Source organism: Micropterus dolomieu, linkage group LG18 (genome assembly GCF_021292245.1).
Source record: "Micropterus dolomieu isolate WLL.071019.BEF.003 ecotype Adirondacks linkage group LG18, ASM2129224v1, whole genome shotgun sequence".
NCBI lineage: Eukaryota > Metazoa > Chordata > Actinopteri > Centrarchiformes > Centrarchidae > Micropterus > Micropterus dolomieu.
Window position 1 is genome coordinate 27,164,603 of NC_060167.1, and position 14,612 is coordinate 27,179,214.

The following is a 14,612-nucleotide window of genomic DNA, read 5'->3' on the forward strand; positions in this document are numbered from 1 at the left end:
AGCAACCCTTTCTCTTAACGAGCAGTCGCTTGATGGAGATTTATTGATGCTGCTGTTGTGGTTTTGACAACTTCCAGTTTTGAACCACCCTGCGGTTCCTGAGGCAACTGTGTAAATGTGCGATCCCTAGCTGTTGTCCAGTGTTCTAGTAGTCCTATGGCAAAGCAAGTCTGATTGTCAAGAGAATAGTTATTGAGTTTGAAACGCCTTTATCGCTTGAACAATTGCAAAATATGAAGCTTCCTTTCCACCTTTATCCCCACTTGCTCTCTGGCCTTTCAGTCTTTTGTTTTATCTCATCCCCCCCAAACACACACGCACGCTTTCTCACTTCTTTTTCTTGGTGCCTTTTCTTTTACTCTTTCTCTCTCTGCGTCCACATGCTCTCAGTGCGATGTCCCTGTGCATCTCCCTTTCTTTTCCTCATCCTTTTTCCTCTCTCTCATTGACTTGCTTGCAAGAGTTCTCTCCATCTCTACCCATTGAAGGAAGTGCATTTGTTTCCCAGGCAGACTGGGTGGTCTCTTGGGGGAGAGGGAAGGTGGGGGGAAAATGAAGAAGAAGTTCAAATGCTCGGACATCAGTGGAGAGAAGTAATAGCCGACATCCAAAACATGTGTTGTTGTGTGAGGGTCTTATCTTCCGGTGTTTTTGTGGGTTTTTATTTATTTATTTATTTTTTTCCTGTATAGACTGTGTGATCAGTCTTTGATGCATTCGCTGGCATCCTTCTCTGGGAAACTGTCCCGTGTGCAGAATGCATATTTATAGCACAGTGTGCACATGTGTTTCCCTGGACATGTTTGGTATATGCGATAAAGGAATCTGGTCCATATTTCCTTGTTTGACTGTGGGCACTCTAGGGGATGGAGGTAGGAGAGAGAAAGTCCGACTAAGATTGATGGGGGAGGAGGTTTGTGAAGAGGTAGAGGGAAGGGATAATGAGAGCGAGAGAGAGAGGAAAAGGAGGGGGTGGAAAGGAGGATTGTGAGAGAGGGTGAAGTAGAGGAATGTGTGAAAAGACCAAGGCAGACATGTCAGGGAACAAATTGAAAATGCCAATTTCACTTTAGCCCCCACCAGCTCAGGCGCTTACAGGCCAGCCCCGGCCTCTTATTCCATGTGTAAATGAATGGTGTCCACAGAATAACACACAATCACCTCTCTCTATCCATTTTATCCTCACTTTTTCTCCTTCACTCCTGCTCTTTTCCCTACCCTCTTTCTCATCCTTTTTTTCCCCATCTTTTCATTGTTTTGCTCGCTGCACTCCGCCTCTGTCTTTTTCGACCCGTCAGCCACTACAAACATTTTCCAGTCCTTAAACCGTCCCTTGTCACTTTTCTCCACTTTTCCTTCTGCACTTCTTCTGCAGTATTATTGTCACTGTTCAGCTTGTCCATTTTGTGCCACACCCAACCCTAACTTCCACTTTCTATAAGACCACACTGCAGTAACTTTAGCACACACGCCGTGTTGTTTGTCGTAACATACCAGGTTTTCCGGCCTTGAAGTAGAAGATACCATTCTCACAAGACTTGGATTAACTGTCGTAAAGTGCAAATAGTTATAAAGATTTAAGGCTGCAACTAATGGTAACTATGCCCAAGGTGACATCTCAAATTATGTTTAACCAAAAGTTCAAAACCCAAAGGTATTCAGTTTGCTAATATACTGTATATATCAAAGAGAACACACACACAGTAATTGTCTGTGTCTTGTTAGGTGTTCTACAGGGCAGCTCCCAGGTGGTAGTATTCAGGAGTAAAAGTTTCCTCTTGGTAATAGTTCATGGTTGCTAAATAAATAACACCAAAGTGTGCCCATCAACACATTTTAAAAGAAATTAAAATAAACTCTAAGAGCAAAGTAGTAGTTGCTCCGAGAAACGTAGAGACATCTTCCTTTATTTTGATTTCTCTGTCTTCAGGGCCTGTTGAATGTAAATCATCCAATCGCAGAAAGTGAAGAATGAATTAATCAGGCATTCACGCATTGTGACATTGCTGTGTCCTCTCATTTTCTTATCTTCTCTATGCACATTTCTTGGTCCTTTCATTCAAATTCACTATTATTACAGATGTCATGATAAATCTCACAGTATCTCATTGAAGTGGGTGATATCGCATAGTGGCGAAGTTGTAGCTAGATTCAATCTGTGAGGGCCCCATAAGCCTCGGGCTCGGGGCTTTCACATTGGATTTTATCACCACTCCACTAAAGGAGAATAGTCCTGCAATCTCTCACCCCGAGGCCATCGAAGATAGTGACCATACCAGTGGTAGTGAGAGTGACTGGGCACTCGTTGACCGACAGAGACATTAGGTTAACATGGCCTATCTCAAGTCTTATCACCCTCACATCACTAGAGCAGCATCCTCAAAGCACAACAGGCAGTCGCTTGCTATCTACCATCTGTTTTATGTTGTATCAAAGACAGCTAATGAATGGAGTAGTTAATAATGCAAAATATGTCTCAGACTGGGGGATGTGGGGTTCCTGATGAATGAGTATTTTCAGATCATTGTCAATGTTTACCTCAGTTGGGGGGGGGACGACTGGGGTGGTGGCGTAACTTCTAAAGCTGCATTTTATTTGCCAGCGATAATCGTTGTTGATCATTAATTTTTCGGAGGTTGAGAGGGGTCTCGTAGGAGCTCTTTCTCCGTTATTCCTTCAGTTAACACACCACCATCACACCATTGCTTTTGAAGCTTGTTGTCTCATTTAAAGCGATTCCATAAAACTGATTATGCCGGCGACGAGTCAATTACATTTCAACTCTTATTAGTTCAGGATGCAAAAATGAAATTAGATGAGAATATTATTGTTGGAGATATATTACGCTTTTCATTCATCACTGGAATGGAATGAGTCATACAGTGATGGGGATTCCAATCTCTTAATCAACTCTGTGCTCTGCCAGGCAGCGGCGGATGTGCCGCGTGTTAAAATCACAATATAGCCTGTCTCTCATCATTCATTTTTATGGCCCTTCAACTGTGTGAGCACCGCAGGGTATGACATTACTACCAGCCACTAGCTGAACTGAGTGTGCTCTTGGTATCGGCAGATTTTTTTCTCTTGTTCTAATTTAATATTTTATTAAGAGGCTGAGAATGTCTTATAATAATATTACCGGTGTAAAGAAATACTGTTTAAGGTACCAATATGTGACTATGAATGCTAATCTTGATGTTGTTGTTTTATATTTCAGTATACCTATGATGGCAATGACATCAGCGACCTGCCAGTGGATTTGTCTGTGGTATGGAACGGAAACTTTGTCATCGATAACCCCTACAACATCAAAGGTGAGTTCATGTGGCGTCATACATTATCGACCCTTATTGGTTCTAGGTATTCAATCAGCATGAGCCAATTATATTAGTCTCACTAAAGACAGGGCAGGATTAGAGAGCATCACTCAGTATAAAAGTGTTTTGTTTTATCAACATCATAAATGTTGGGGGTTTGGGGTTATATGTGCACGTGACACAGAGATACTGAAAAAGTTCTGTTTGCCTTTCGTTCATGTGTTATTAAACAATGCAACTCTGGCAATGTGCTCAAATGCTTCAGAAGTTTGCACTTACACCAGTTTAAGAGAGCACACATACTGAACATTAGGTCATTGTTTCCCCTAATGCATATATGGACTAATAGTTAGGCTCTGGTTTTACCCGACGAGACTCTTTTTTTTTCATTAGTAATAGCTAGCAAATACATAGTGGTAGGATGTCACAGTAGTAACAAGCCGAAAGTAAGCTAGTTTTGAACCAGTGTCAAATTGTCTGTCATGGAGCATTAAATTTGAATCTGTTGAAGTAATTGGGGATGTACAGTTTGTGCATTCTGCAAAGTGATTAGGCCAATAGGTGCTAGCCCAGTTGTCTGCTGATGCAGATATTTAGAGAGCAGGGCAGCGGATGGTCAATATATAATGCTGATATTAAAACAAAGAAAGGTTATTTATAATTTCATTATTCGATGCAAAGAACAATCTAATATATACGGTTATCTTAGCCAGTTAAATGTTGTTTTAGAAGGAACTTTTGTTAATGAATGAAATGGAAACATACATTGGTTTATACTGTAGATTTCAGAACATTACTGGTGTTCAAGAAGAGTGGTGTTTGTCAGAAGTGACTACATTAAACTGCTTTATTCTCTACAGTATAACACTATATTTTTAACGGTAGCCAGTAATGGTTTTAGATTAGATATCCTGTAATTTAGGATGAGAGAAACATGTTAACATTTAGAAAAGACCATGGTGAATGAGGAAATTAACTTTCACCACCTTCCCAAAACTCTCAAAGTGAGAGCACTAACATCATTCCACAGCAGCCACACTGACATGGCTGCCTGCAGATGTGTGCCCAGACACTTTTTGTTTTTCAGCCTTGTGAGTGCAGGCATCCTCCAATGCTGATTATTTCAAAATTGTCAGATATCTGCCCAATTAATCGGCCGACAAAGTCTATTACTAATAGGTGCAATGTTAAGATGGCAAACAACATTCAACACATTTCAGATTTTACACTGACAGTAAAAAAAGCTAGGCTATGATTCATCCATCACAATGTTGGTTCAAAAGGCAGCTCAAGGTTTTGTTACTTTCCCCACAGTAAAACACTGATTAATAATTGATTTTCTGTTACCGATAATCACCAACTGCTACACTGAGAAAGATTGTTTCTGAGCCTGAAGGTTCATTCTTGACCTTGGAAACAGTGGTTTGACAAAACACTGAAGTAAGATTGTTTTGTCAAATTATAGATATGGGCTGGTAGTGTCTAATGTTATTATTGAACTTATATTTCAACTATTTGTCAGGGCAATAGTGGTGTAGCAATAGAGTCAGCTCATAATTTAGTTCAAATTTATCATGGCTCATGGATCAATACACACATTACTAAATGCCTTAGCTAGATATAAAATGTGCAAAAACACTAAAAACCTTTTGATACCTTTATTTTATATTACAGCAATGGTTTATAGCTCCACAACGCATATCATCACTTTTTGTGTTATTAACTATGTGGGCAGAAGGATATATTATTACAATCCACTGCTTGCAAGGTTCCCTTATGTTCCCACATAGGTTGACAGATATTATTTTAAGAATATATGTACTATGTATATCCACTTTTTAAACAGTATTATAAAATATATATATATATACATGTACAACCCTGCCTTGCCCTCTGAACAAAGAACCATGTGGGTAATGATTAAACACATACTCAATGCACCACTGTGGGACAAGACAATGAGATCATGTCTGTTGGATATAATTACTGGTATGACAGTCTTTATAGTGCTGTCTCCATAATTATTGTGGCCTGTACAGCACAGCAGGGGTCTGTAACATTATTCCCCTGCTGTGAGGAATAGTAACATCATCGCCAGCTACCACTGCGTTCAATACAGCCTGTTGATGACATGCACAAGGGGTTTTGTGCAACAGAGGGAGCTGCATTGTGTGGTCCTGTTTGTTACTCTTTGATGGTTAGAGGAACGCGGCAAGGAGCCGGAATTTTCATGTAGTATTTCAGATTAGAAGTTGTTGCATCTCTAAAGTCTGTGAAACAGTGATCATGGCCATTTTGTCAGTGATGTAAGGTAACACCTCAGAGTCACTTTGTTCCATTTATTGATGTCACCCCCTGTAGTCTAAATGTACCAAGCAAGCTGTTGAAATCTCAGATTTCACAATTTTCTTAAGCTGCTGACAATGGCTGATATGTTATATGCATGCATTTGTAACATACACCAGACATATGTGTTTGAACATAACGACCCACTGTAAACCACAATAATGTGGCGTTTATATTCATGGAGGCAATATAAAATGTTTTGACAGTTAGTGGTTCTCCCGTGGACAAAGTGCAGCAGCATTGACAGCGTACAATATCAGCAGCAAGCATCGGTGTCTGTGCATTGTGTGTGTTAAATGTAAATCTCCCGGAGGCGACCTATAGCCCAAAGACGTCTCCCTCTCTTCACTGCCAGCCCCAGCCCTATTTGTCAATCATGATAATCATCTGGTGGAGTGTGAACGATGCTCACTTCTTTTAAATACTGATATGTTAATGTAATTAGAGAACAGTCGTTTAGCAGCCAGTAACTGGTACAGTGTTGCTTTAAAGCTGGTCCATGACCAATGGGATTTGAGGATGGAATAGCAGAGAGAGAAAAAAAAATTCACTGTACAATTCGTAAGGCCTTTGGGAAATATTGCCTTAACTCAACTTTGTCTCAGTGACATTGAAAAAGTTGGGGGATTTTTGTGTGGAAGTTGAGAAACTTGGAGGCTTGATTTTCAAACTGTTCTATCCTTCATGTTGTTTGTCTAATAAGTTATGATATTGATGGTGAGGTAACTTTATTCTCTCCCCAGCTCATTCCCCCAATATTTATTCCTCATTACTTCATTATCTGTCCTTTTTCTTCTTCCTTTCTCACCAGCCCACCTGTATAAGTGCTATGCACTGAGGGACAGCTGTGGGATGTGTCTGAAGGCAAACCCCAGGTTTGAGTGCGGCTGGTGCGTACAGGAGAAGAAGTGTTCCCTAAGGCAGGAATGTACTCCTCCAGAGAGTGCTTGGATGCACGCCACCACAGGAAACAGCCGCTGTGCACACCCCAAGATCACCAAGGTAAACCGTGATAAAAGTGACACATGCTAACATATACATACACCATATAGCAGCTCAGTATGCTCCTGAAGCACAGGAAGGTGACACATACCTAACTGCACATATGTACCTGCAAGTACACTCACTCTCCTCTTTGAGTTGGTTTGAATGTGTTAAGTGTTAAGTGTGTTAAACAACCATATGTAAATTTCCAAGGCTATATAACCATTTTTAATAGGGGATTTACACATACCGTTTACATCATGCAGCATGATTTTTTTTTTTATAAAGATCCAACAAAAATAAATGAGCAAAAATAGTTTTTCAGCATAAATGTTTCAGCTCATTACATTTATAATTAAAACTTCATGAAATGATCCTTTTTTCCCAAAAGTTTTAACTGACGTCGTCGCCACACACATTAACACCCCAAGGTCTGTGAAGCCAGGGAACAGCCCACTCTAAAATCAACATTGCATGGAGCTGTTAAATCCAAAGTTAAAGAAAAACTCCTTTCTTACCACTGCTAAAGATAAAGCAGGGACTTCAGCTGCTGTTTGGTGTGCGTTGCCCAGCAACTCAACCTCCTAAACAACAAACAAGTCAGGGTTTTTTTCAGGGGTCAGAAGGGAAGGGGTTCAAGTGACAATATACCCTTTGTAACAGGTTTGTGATTACGTCTTTGTGGGCAAACTTTGAAACTGAAGACACACATTTTGACATAAATCAGAGGATTGCCAAGTCAGCTCATTAGTAGAATGAAGTTTTCAAAAAGAAGAAATCCTTACCTATGCTGCGTCATTGTTTGGCCTCAGTGGGTGAAGGGGGGTTCGTAGGAGGAGAGGCAGCAGGGTGGATAGACAACTTAGAAGCCATCACCATGACTTCAACCACAACACAGATGGGCCGGCCAGGAGGAGGCAGTTCACACACACCAAGAGACTGAACACACTGACATGATTAGAGATGATGGCTACACACACCTGAGGAGGCGGTTGTCTGGAGTGTGTGTGCGCAGGAGGGAGACAAAGAAACAGAGAATGTGGAAGTGTGCTAATTGTGTCCCACCACGGGCGCAGAATGCGTGTGCTCATGTGCATGTGTGCATCTGACAGGCTGGGTGAGCTAAGGCGTCTAAACACCATGGCGTACCCATCTGTTGCCACCAGTAACCGTGGTGGTGGTCCTCGTCTGACTGCGACCCGGGTCACCGTCCCGGCAGCTCACCACTGAGACTGAAACACACGCATGCACGCCCTCACAGACACACACACAGAGCACGCCGTCTGAAAGCCGCACACCGCTGTGCGAGACATGTCGTGACGTTCGACCCTTTCACTTATTTTCATTTGTCCTTCTGCTTTTTTCCCCTTGTTTTCCTTCTCTCCATCAGCTTTCAACCATGCATAAGGCTCTTTGACTTCAACGGTATCTCAAATAAGACGAGCACAAGCATTATCTCAGTCAACACGAGTGCTGTTTCTCTCTATTTAAATGGGTGTGAAATATATGTATGGTTTGTAATGCATGTCCATTTCATTTTTATGGCTGGAGCCCTCAGTACATTTCGTGTGTGACGTGGGTTCGTCTCTCTGAATACATGATGGAGATATTGGATAATTGGGGCACTGACATATACTGTAGATAAATCCGTTAGCTAATGCTCTCTCTCTGTTCTTGCTCGTGTCAGTTATCTCTTTGAAACAAGCGTACAGAAGCTAGTGGGTTGTGTATGTGTGAGAGAGGTGGTGGCAGGGAGGGGTATGAAGGGTTGGACTGTGTGTGTGTGCAAGCATGTGCTCTTGCATGCATATTGAGGGGTAAATCCTGGCCTCGGGGCAAGATGTTGGTGGCAGTCAAAAAAGCAGGCGTAGAAGAGCTTCAAAAACAGCAGGAGGAGAAACCTGCTGCAGGTTTGAGAACATAGAGGAGACAAAGAAGAACAAAAGACAACAGACACTGGAGGAAGCGTTGCCGCCGAGCCTGCCAGCCTCTCCTCTCCTCTCCACCTTTGACATTTACGGTGTGACATTTAATGCCAAAAGAATATCCGCAGGCGACAAAGAAAATCTCTCCCTTTTTCTTCTGCCTTTTCATCCTTCAGTTCTCCCAAAGAGCATCACATCCACCACACAAATTGAATATTACTCCACTTTTTTAACATCCGTTTGGTCAAATCCCTCTTTCCATGTTTTTTTCAGGCTGCTTTGTTCCTTTTTGCAGCATGCTAGCTGCAGTGTGGCCATTAGCTAGGGGATTAGCCGCTAATTTCATTTGGACCGGAGAATGTGTGTTCGACCGGGAAGGAAACGCCACTGCAGAGAGATTGTGACCACACGCACACACACACACACACACACACACAACATACAGACACATAGTATACACGTACACACAGCCATTCAGAGCATTCCCATTTGGTGTCATTTCCGAGTGTGCTATTGCCCATTTGACGTTGTTCAATATTGTGCAGTTGGGTACCGTTCCACTAATGGCTCTGGCACCTAAGTACTGTTCTCCAAACACAGCAATTGAGGTTTTAGGCTGTAAATGATTGGTTTTAGATATTGTAAGGATTTGGCTGGTGGGCTGTTAAAGTGCTTTTTTTTATTGTGCTGCATTTTTCTTCTGCACTGACATTGTGCACTAAGATTAATTAGTTCCCCTTCCACAACAAGCAAACACACAGTTTGTGTGTGTGAATACGCAAGCAAAAACACTCCAGCTCCCACTGGTACACACACACACACTGAGAAGTCCACATTCAGAAGTAAAATGTTTAAAATCGGAGACAAAATAAGCTACAACTTTTAATGTGGCTTGTATGGTATCCTCAAAATCACATTCGCAATCACACAGACAGTGACACACATAGACACACATACACACTGTCTGGTGCTGTCTCCCAATGTAGTGCAGCAGTGTCCTAGTACTGGCCTTGGATGCTGCTTGGCCCTCCGTCATCCATCATCTCCTGCCTGCCTACTCCTAGGGGACAGGAAGAGCATTACAGCTAGCCCTCAGAAACCAATTAAAACAACACAAGCCATACCAGCGTGTGTGTATGTGCGGGGGTGTGCATTTTTAGTGTTTTAGCATGTGGCACACTTCTGTGCTCTGTGTTTTTCGCTTCTTTGTAATCTTTTGTATATGAGAAAGTGTCTTTTGTGTTTGTGTCCTGGTCAGATTTTGCGTGGAATAGTGTCTGTGTGCGTATCTTTGTCCAGTTTCACAGCTTGTGTACTTGCGAAAGGGCAATGATTTCTCCCACATGTATTGTTAAGCTGCGATATTGGCCTTTGCCAGACTCCTTTATCTCTCTTTACCTCTCTATTTTCTTCTCACTTTCTTTTCTTCTCTTCCTTCATATATCCTCTTTGTCCCTTGTTCACACTTTCAATTCCATTTTTTTTTTATCAACCCCCCTGATCCTTTTCACTCATTTCCATCTTCCCCTTCCCTTTCCATCATCCTTCATCTATCCTCCCCTCTTCTTTGGTCCTTCTGTTGACTAACATCAACAGAGATGTCTTTGTCTTTAGAGGCCTATATTGACCAGCCCTCTGTGATTTGCCAGTTGTGTTGTAGAGCTAAACAATAAGCTTCACTGTTTATTGAGAGAAATAATAAAACAAGTAAATACATGCATTTCCTATTCATAAAGGTAATATTGCAACGGGATGTCAACTAATATGATGTTTAAATTGACCTTATTTACTTTTTAAATAATCTGACCATCATAACATGCTCTCAAAGGTAAGCCAGAGTAATATAAGTTCTTTATGTTTATAAGGATTCATCTTCAATCAAATCGTTTTCCACTTAATTTATTGTAACCATTTAGTGGCAAAGACACATATCATCCCTGTCATCACTCATTTAATTACATCCCATCAGTTTGTTTGTGACATTTTGTTCTTGAGAGGTTTTCATATCAGAAATAAGCTTCAAAAACCTTACGCCATGTTCATATCACATCTCCCTGTGTCCCCTGCTTCCCCCTTCCTCCTCCTCCTCCTCGTCCTCCTCTTCCTATAACTAGCAGATGCTATCTGTGCACTGCTGCTCAGCCGGCCACAATAGGCCTCACACAAAGCCTCCGACAACAACAGGACAAGTCAGAGACGAAGAGAAAAAAAGGGAGTTTGAATGGGTGTAGAGCGCTGCGATGGCGAGAGGAGAATAGAGCGAGTGTTTAGGCTGGTGGCTTTTATCAAAAAGGGCTTTTTGTTTGTGGTGTTTAGTTGTGGAAGTAACAAACGTGCGTGCGTGTGTGTGTGTGTGTGTGTTGATAAGCCAGTGGTTGTAGAGAAAGAGAGATCTGATTACCATATCTGAAGATTCTGACTGGTGCACTACTGTGTGCCACTCACTCTTTTGTCTCCAGCTAAAATATATGCATTCAGGCACACTGACAAAGAGACAGAGAGTGAATTAAAAAGACATAAGTCCGGAGAGGAAGAGGGAAAGGGCGAGGGAAGAAGGAGGGATGTTCATCAGAAGGCTAGCTGGTGTAAGATGGAAAACACTCCTTAATTATATCACTGTGGCATTTCAGCTCTGGCCTGCATGACACCGGGCTTTGTTCCCATTGTGTGTTTCTGGTAGTGGTGTCTTGAACACCTGTGGCTTTTACTAGTCTGCCACCTTTTCTATAATGACATTAGACTGGGCATCATTGTCAGGTTCCAGGTGTAGAAATAGAGTTGTAGAGAGCAGTTTGAGAGAGTGCATCTAAAGTATATGTGAGTCAGTAGATACACCAGGGGAATAGTTTTGATATTTATGGAAATGCACTTATTCGCGCTCTTGCCGAGAGGTAGATGATAAGATTGATGCTACTCTTTATGCGTGAACGATAAATATTAGGCCGGTTATTTTATCTTAGCAGCCTATCTGAAAACATGGAGAAACGGCTAGCCTGGCTCTGCCCAAATGAAATCTGGCTACACGCAAGATGTGAAACCATTCCTTTAACAAGTTTTGGCACGTGTGCATTCCTTAACCCTTTTAGACTTTTCCACACTCATAGGGTGTTATCATCTCTTTTTTTAAAAATGTGTTACTCTAAAGGCCTGGTCACACCGCTATTTATAACAGCAGAATTTTTCACCACAATCAGTAAATTTAACTTCAATTTCTGCCGTCAGTGAATTTGCCATCATCACTGTCAAGCGTTAAGTTCAACTTTGGCCAAGTGTGATAAATTAAACAAACTGTCATCTAACTGCAGATTGTTTTGACTGTGCTGACCTTGGATGGAACAAATACAACCCTAGAGTCCAAAATGGACACTAACGTAGCTGTACCACATGGTTTGCAGTCAGTTGTTGGATGGGAGCGAATGGTACAAATATGTTCCCTTAAATCTACTGTTTACGTTTTCTGGCATTTAGCCCCTCTATCTATCAGCTATTACTGTGCCATCTACACAAAACAGAAAATCCAATTTGGATGCATATTTTTATGCAGTGTACTTAGCATACTTTTCAGGGAAATGTCTGACTGAGTTAAAAAAAAAATGTAAGCTTAATCAGTATATTCATTTCACCCATTTATTTCAAAATATTAATTTTACCCTTCCTTTATGGCAAACCAGGTTAAAGTGTGACCTTACCCACACCCCCACTCCACGACATCCAACCACTAACGCCTCATCCCCTTCTCCCACCCCACTGCGGCAAATGACCCCACCCCCGCCAGGTTCTAATCCAATTAGCTTTAGCCCCAATTATGCTAGTAATGACTGATTACCAAAGGGGCCATTGTCTGCATCGCAGGCTCGATGAATGGGACTGTGATTAGTGACTGGGCTAGCGTCGGGTAGCCATTAGCACCTCCGCACACCTTGCGCAGACCTCTAGGGGAAAGAAAGGGAGCAGAGGTCGTTGTGCGCAGTAATTGTGTTCAGTAGATTAATCGTCACAAGGTTAAATGGAAGATGTGAGTGAGGGCTTGATGGGTGGGTCCAGGTTAAGTGTGTGAGTTGGCAGGTTGTGAATGTTTGACTGAGTTGAGGTGGACTTAATGGATCAGAGGTCATTTTTCATCTTACTTAATGAGGTAGCAAGTATCTGATTCATTCAGAATGGGAGGTGAACATAATGACTTTAGCAAACTGTCATTCATGCTGACATACATTATGTTCTATGATGTGTACTGGTCTGGGTAAAAATAGATTGTCACATATGTTGTTCTGGCTAACATATGTCCTCTCTCATTTGTTCTTCCAACCAGTTGTTTCCAGAGACGGGGCCCAGGCAGGGAGGAACTATGCTGACCATCACCGGTGAGAACCTGGGTCTGCAGTTCAAAGACATCCAGAGTGGAGTCCGCATCGGCAAGGTGGCCTGCAACCCTCAGGAGGACCAATACATCAGTGCTGAGCAGTACGTTGACACTATCTCTTTGTTCATCTCTTCACTCTCACCCCTCACTCTCACTCTCCTTGTTTCTGAGACTTTCTGCTTCCGTGCTCGTCTCTGTCCAATATTGATGTAACACTGAGTGTTAACACTCTGACCTCTGTTTCAGTTAACCCTCCAATGGTTAAACACTACTTTTCTAATGAAACCAGTTCCTTGCGAGCAGCCTCATGCTGCGTTTGGTACTGCTAGTCTTTGTGCATGTGCAGTCTGTGTAAATCTGACAGTAGCTGAGTTTAATCAAAATAATAGCTCAATCACAATTGAATTACCTAATGTAACCACCTTCATCAGAATTAATTTGGCCCATTCTGAGAGAAAGGTAATGACATTTGGTGTGGGTGGCATATATCTTCTAAAAACTCTTCCACAGATGAAAGCTTATCATGTGAACGCTCCCCCTGACTAAGTTATGTTTACTGCTTTCTGGGAAATTCTGAATCACGGCGGGTGCCGCGGGTGGAACTTAACTCTCATTTAATAACTCCTGTAGTATATTCTGAGAAAAATATTACTTGTGCAACAGCAGTAAACAAGATAGCTGCAAGTTCTCTTATGAGTTCTGCATTCAGTCTGTTGGAGGTGACTGGGCTTCTTGTTTTAACTGTAAACGGGAAATCATTAATCAGATTTCATTCAGAATATTTCTTTTTCTTAACCACAGCCAGTGTGGTTTGATTGCACTGCAGCATTATAGCTACCCAGAAAGATCGGGGGCCGTCAGTGAAAGTACTAGATGAGTCACTGCCTCTATTTTATGTTGAATTCATCCAGAAGAAGAAAAGATACAATTTAGGACGTGAAAAAATTGGGGACGCTCATCACAGCTGGAGGTGTCCTCAATATTCTATTTCCAACTATGTAGCTGTCATCTGTACACAAATGCTCCATTTGCTGAGTTTTGCAGCACAGTCCCAGAAGATTTTTGTTTTCTCTCTGCCTTCTCACTAAGAAGGAAACTAAGATGTGACTTTGATGGTTTGACAGTCAGGACAACCGAGTGCTGTGCAGCCTCTCGCCAGTGATGACAAGTGTTGCCAAAACAGCTTTAGAAATATGATAGAGACATGTCCTCCTTGATTTACAATTTATAATTTATAACCTCATATATTGTTGTATTTGAAAGGGCCATACCATCTTAACATTTCGTGCAGTAGAGTAAAATTAGGTGATTTTGGGTTGTAACTTTTTCGTCACCACATGGCTCCATGGCACAGGAGATACATGAACATGTGACACACACATTCATTTTGTCCTAGTGATCCCGTCCAAAACCACCAAGATGTCAATGTTTAACCCTATCGGCCCTGTAACGCGGCATTGGCCTGTTGCCATAGCACCCGCAAGAGGAGGAGAAGGGTGCGGCTGGCAGTGAGGCTGTCATGCTAATTAAAAGTGATGTTAGCCATACGGTGCCATTAGTGGCTAGGTTGCTCTCGTCATTCCCGTGACCCTATCAGAGTTGTAGCACAGGAGACAGGACAGGGTTGCGGGACTGACAGCACAGGTCAAAGGTCAGCTGGTGGAGCGAGGGGGAGAGAAG

At 42.0% G+C, this 14,612-nt stretch overlaps 1 protein-coding gene across 6 annotated transcripts in view; it reads left to right on the forward strand.

Annotated features, from left to right (window-relative positions):
* The window catches only part of plxna1b (plexin A1b), a 200,039-nt gene that overhangs the window by 146,051 nt on the left and 39,376 nt on the right, over window positions 1-14,612 (forward strand). For all 6 annotated transcript variants that reach the window (XM_046029350.1, XM_046029354.1, XM_046029353.1 and 3 more), the window contains exons 11-13: window positions 3,218-3,314; window positions 6,475-6,665; window positions 12,882-13,033. In XM_046029350.1, coding sequence (XP_045885306.1) covers window positions 3,218-3,314; window positions 6,475-6,665; window positions 12,882-13,033 — 440 coding nt within the window. The remainder of the gene's footprint in view (window positions 1-3,217; window positions 3,315-6,474; window positions 6,666-12,881; window positions 13,034-14,612) is intronic.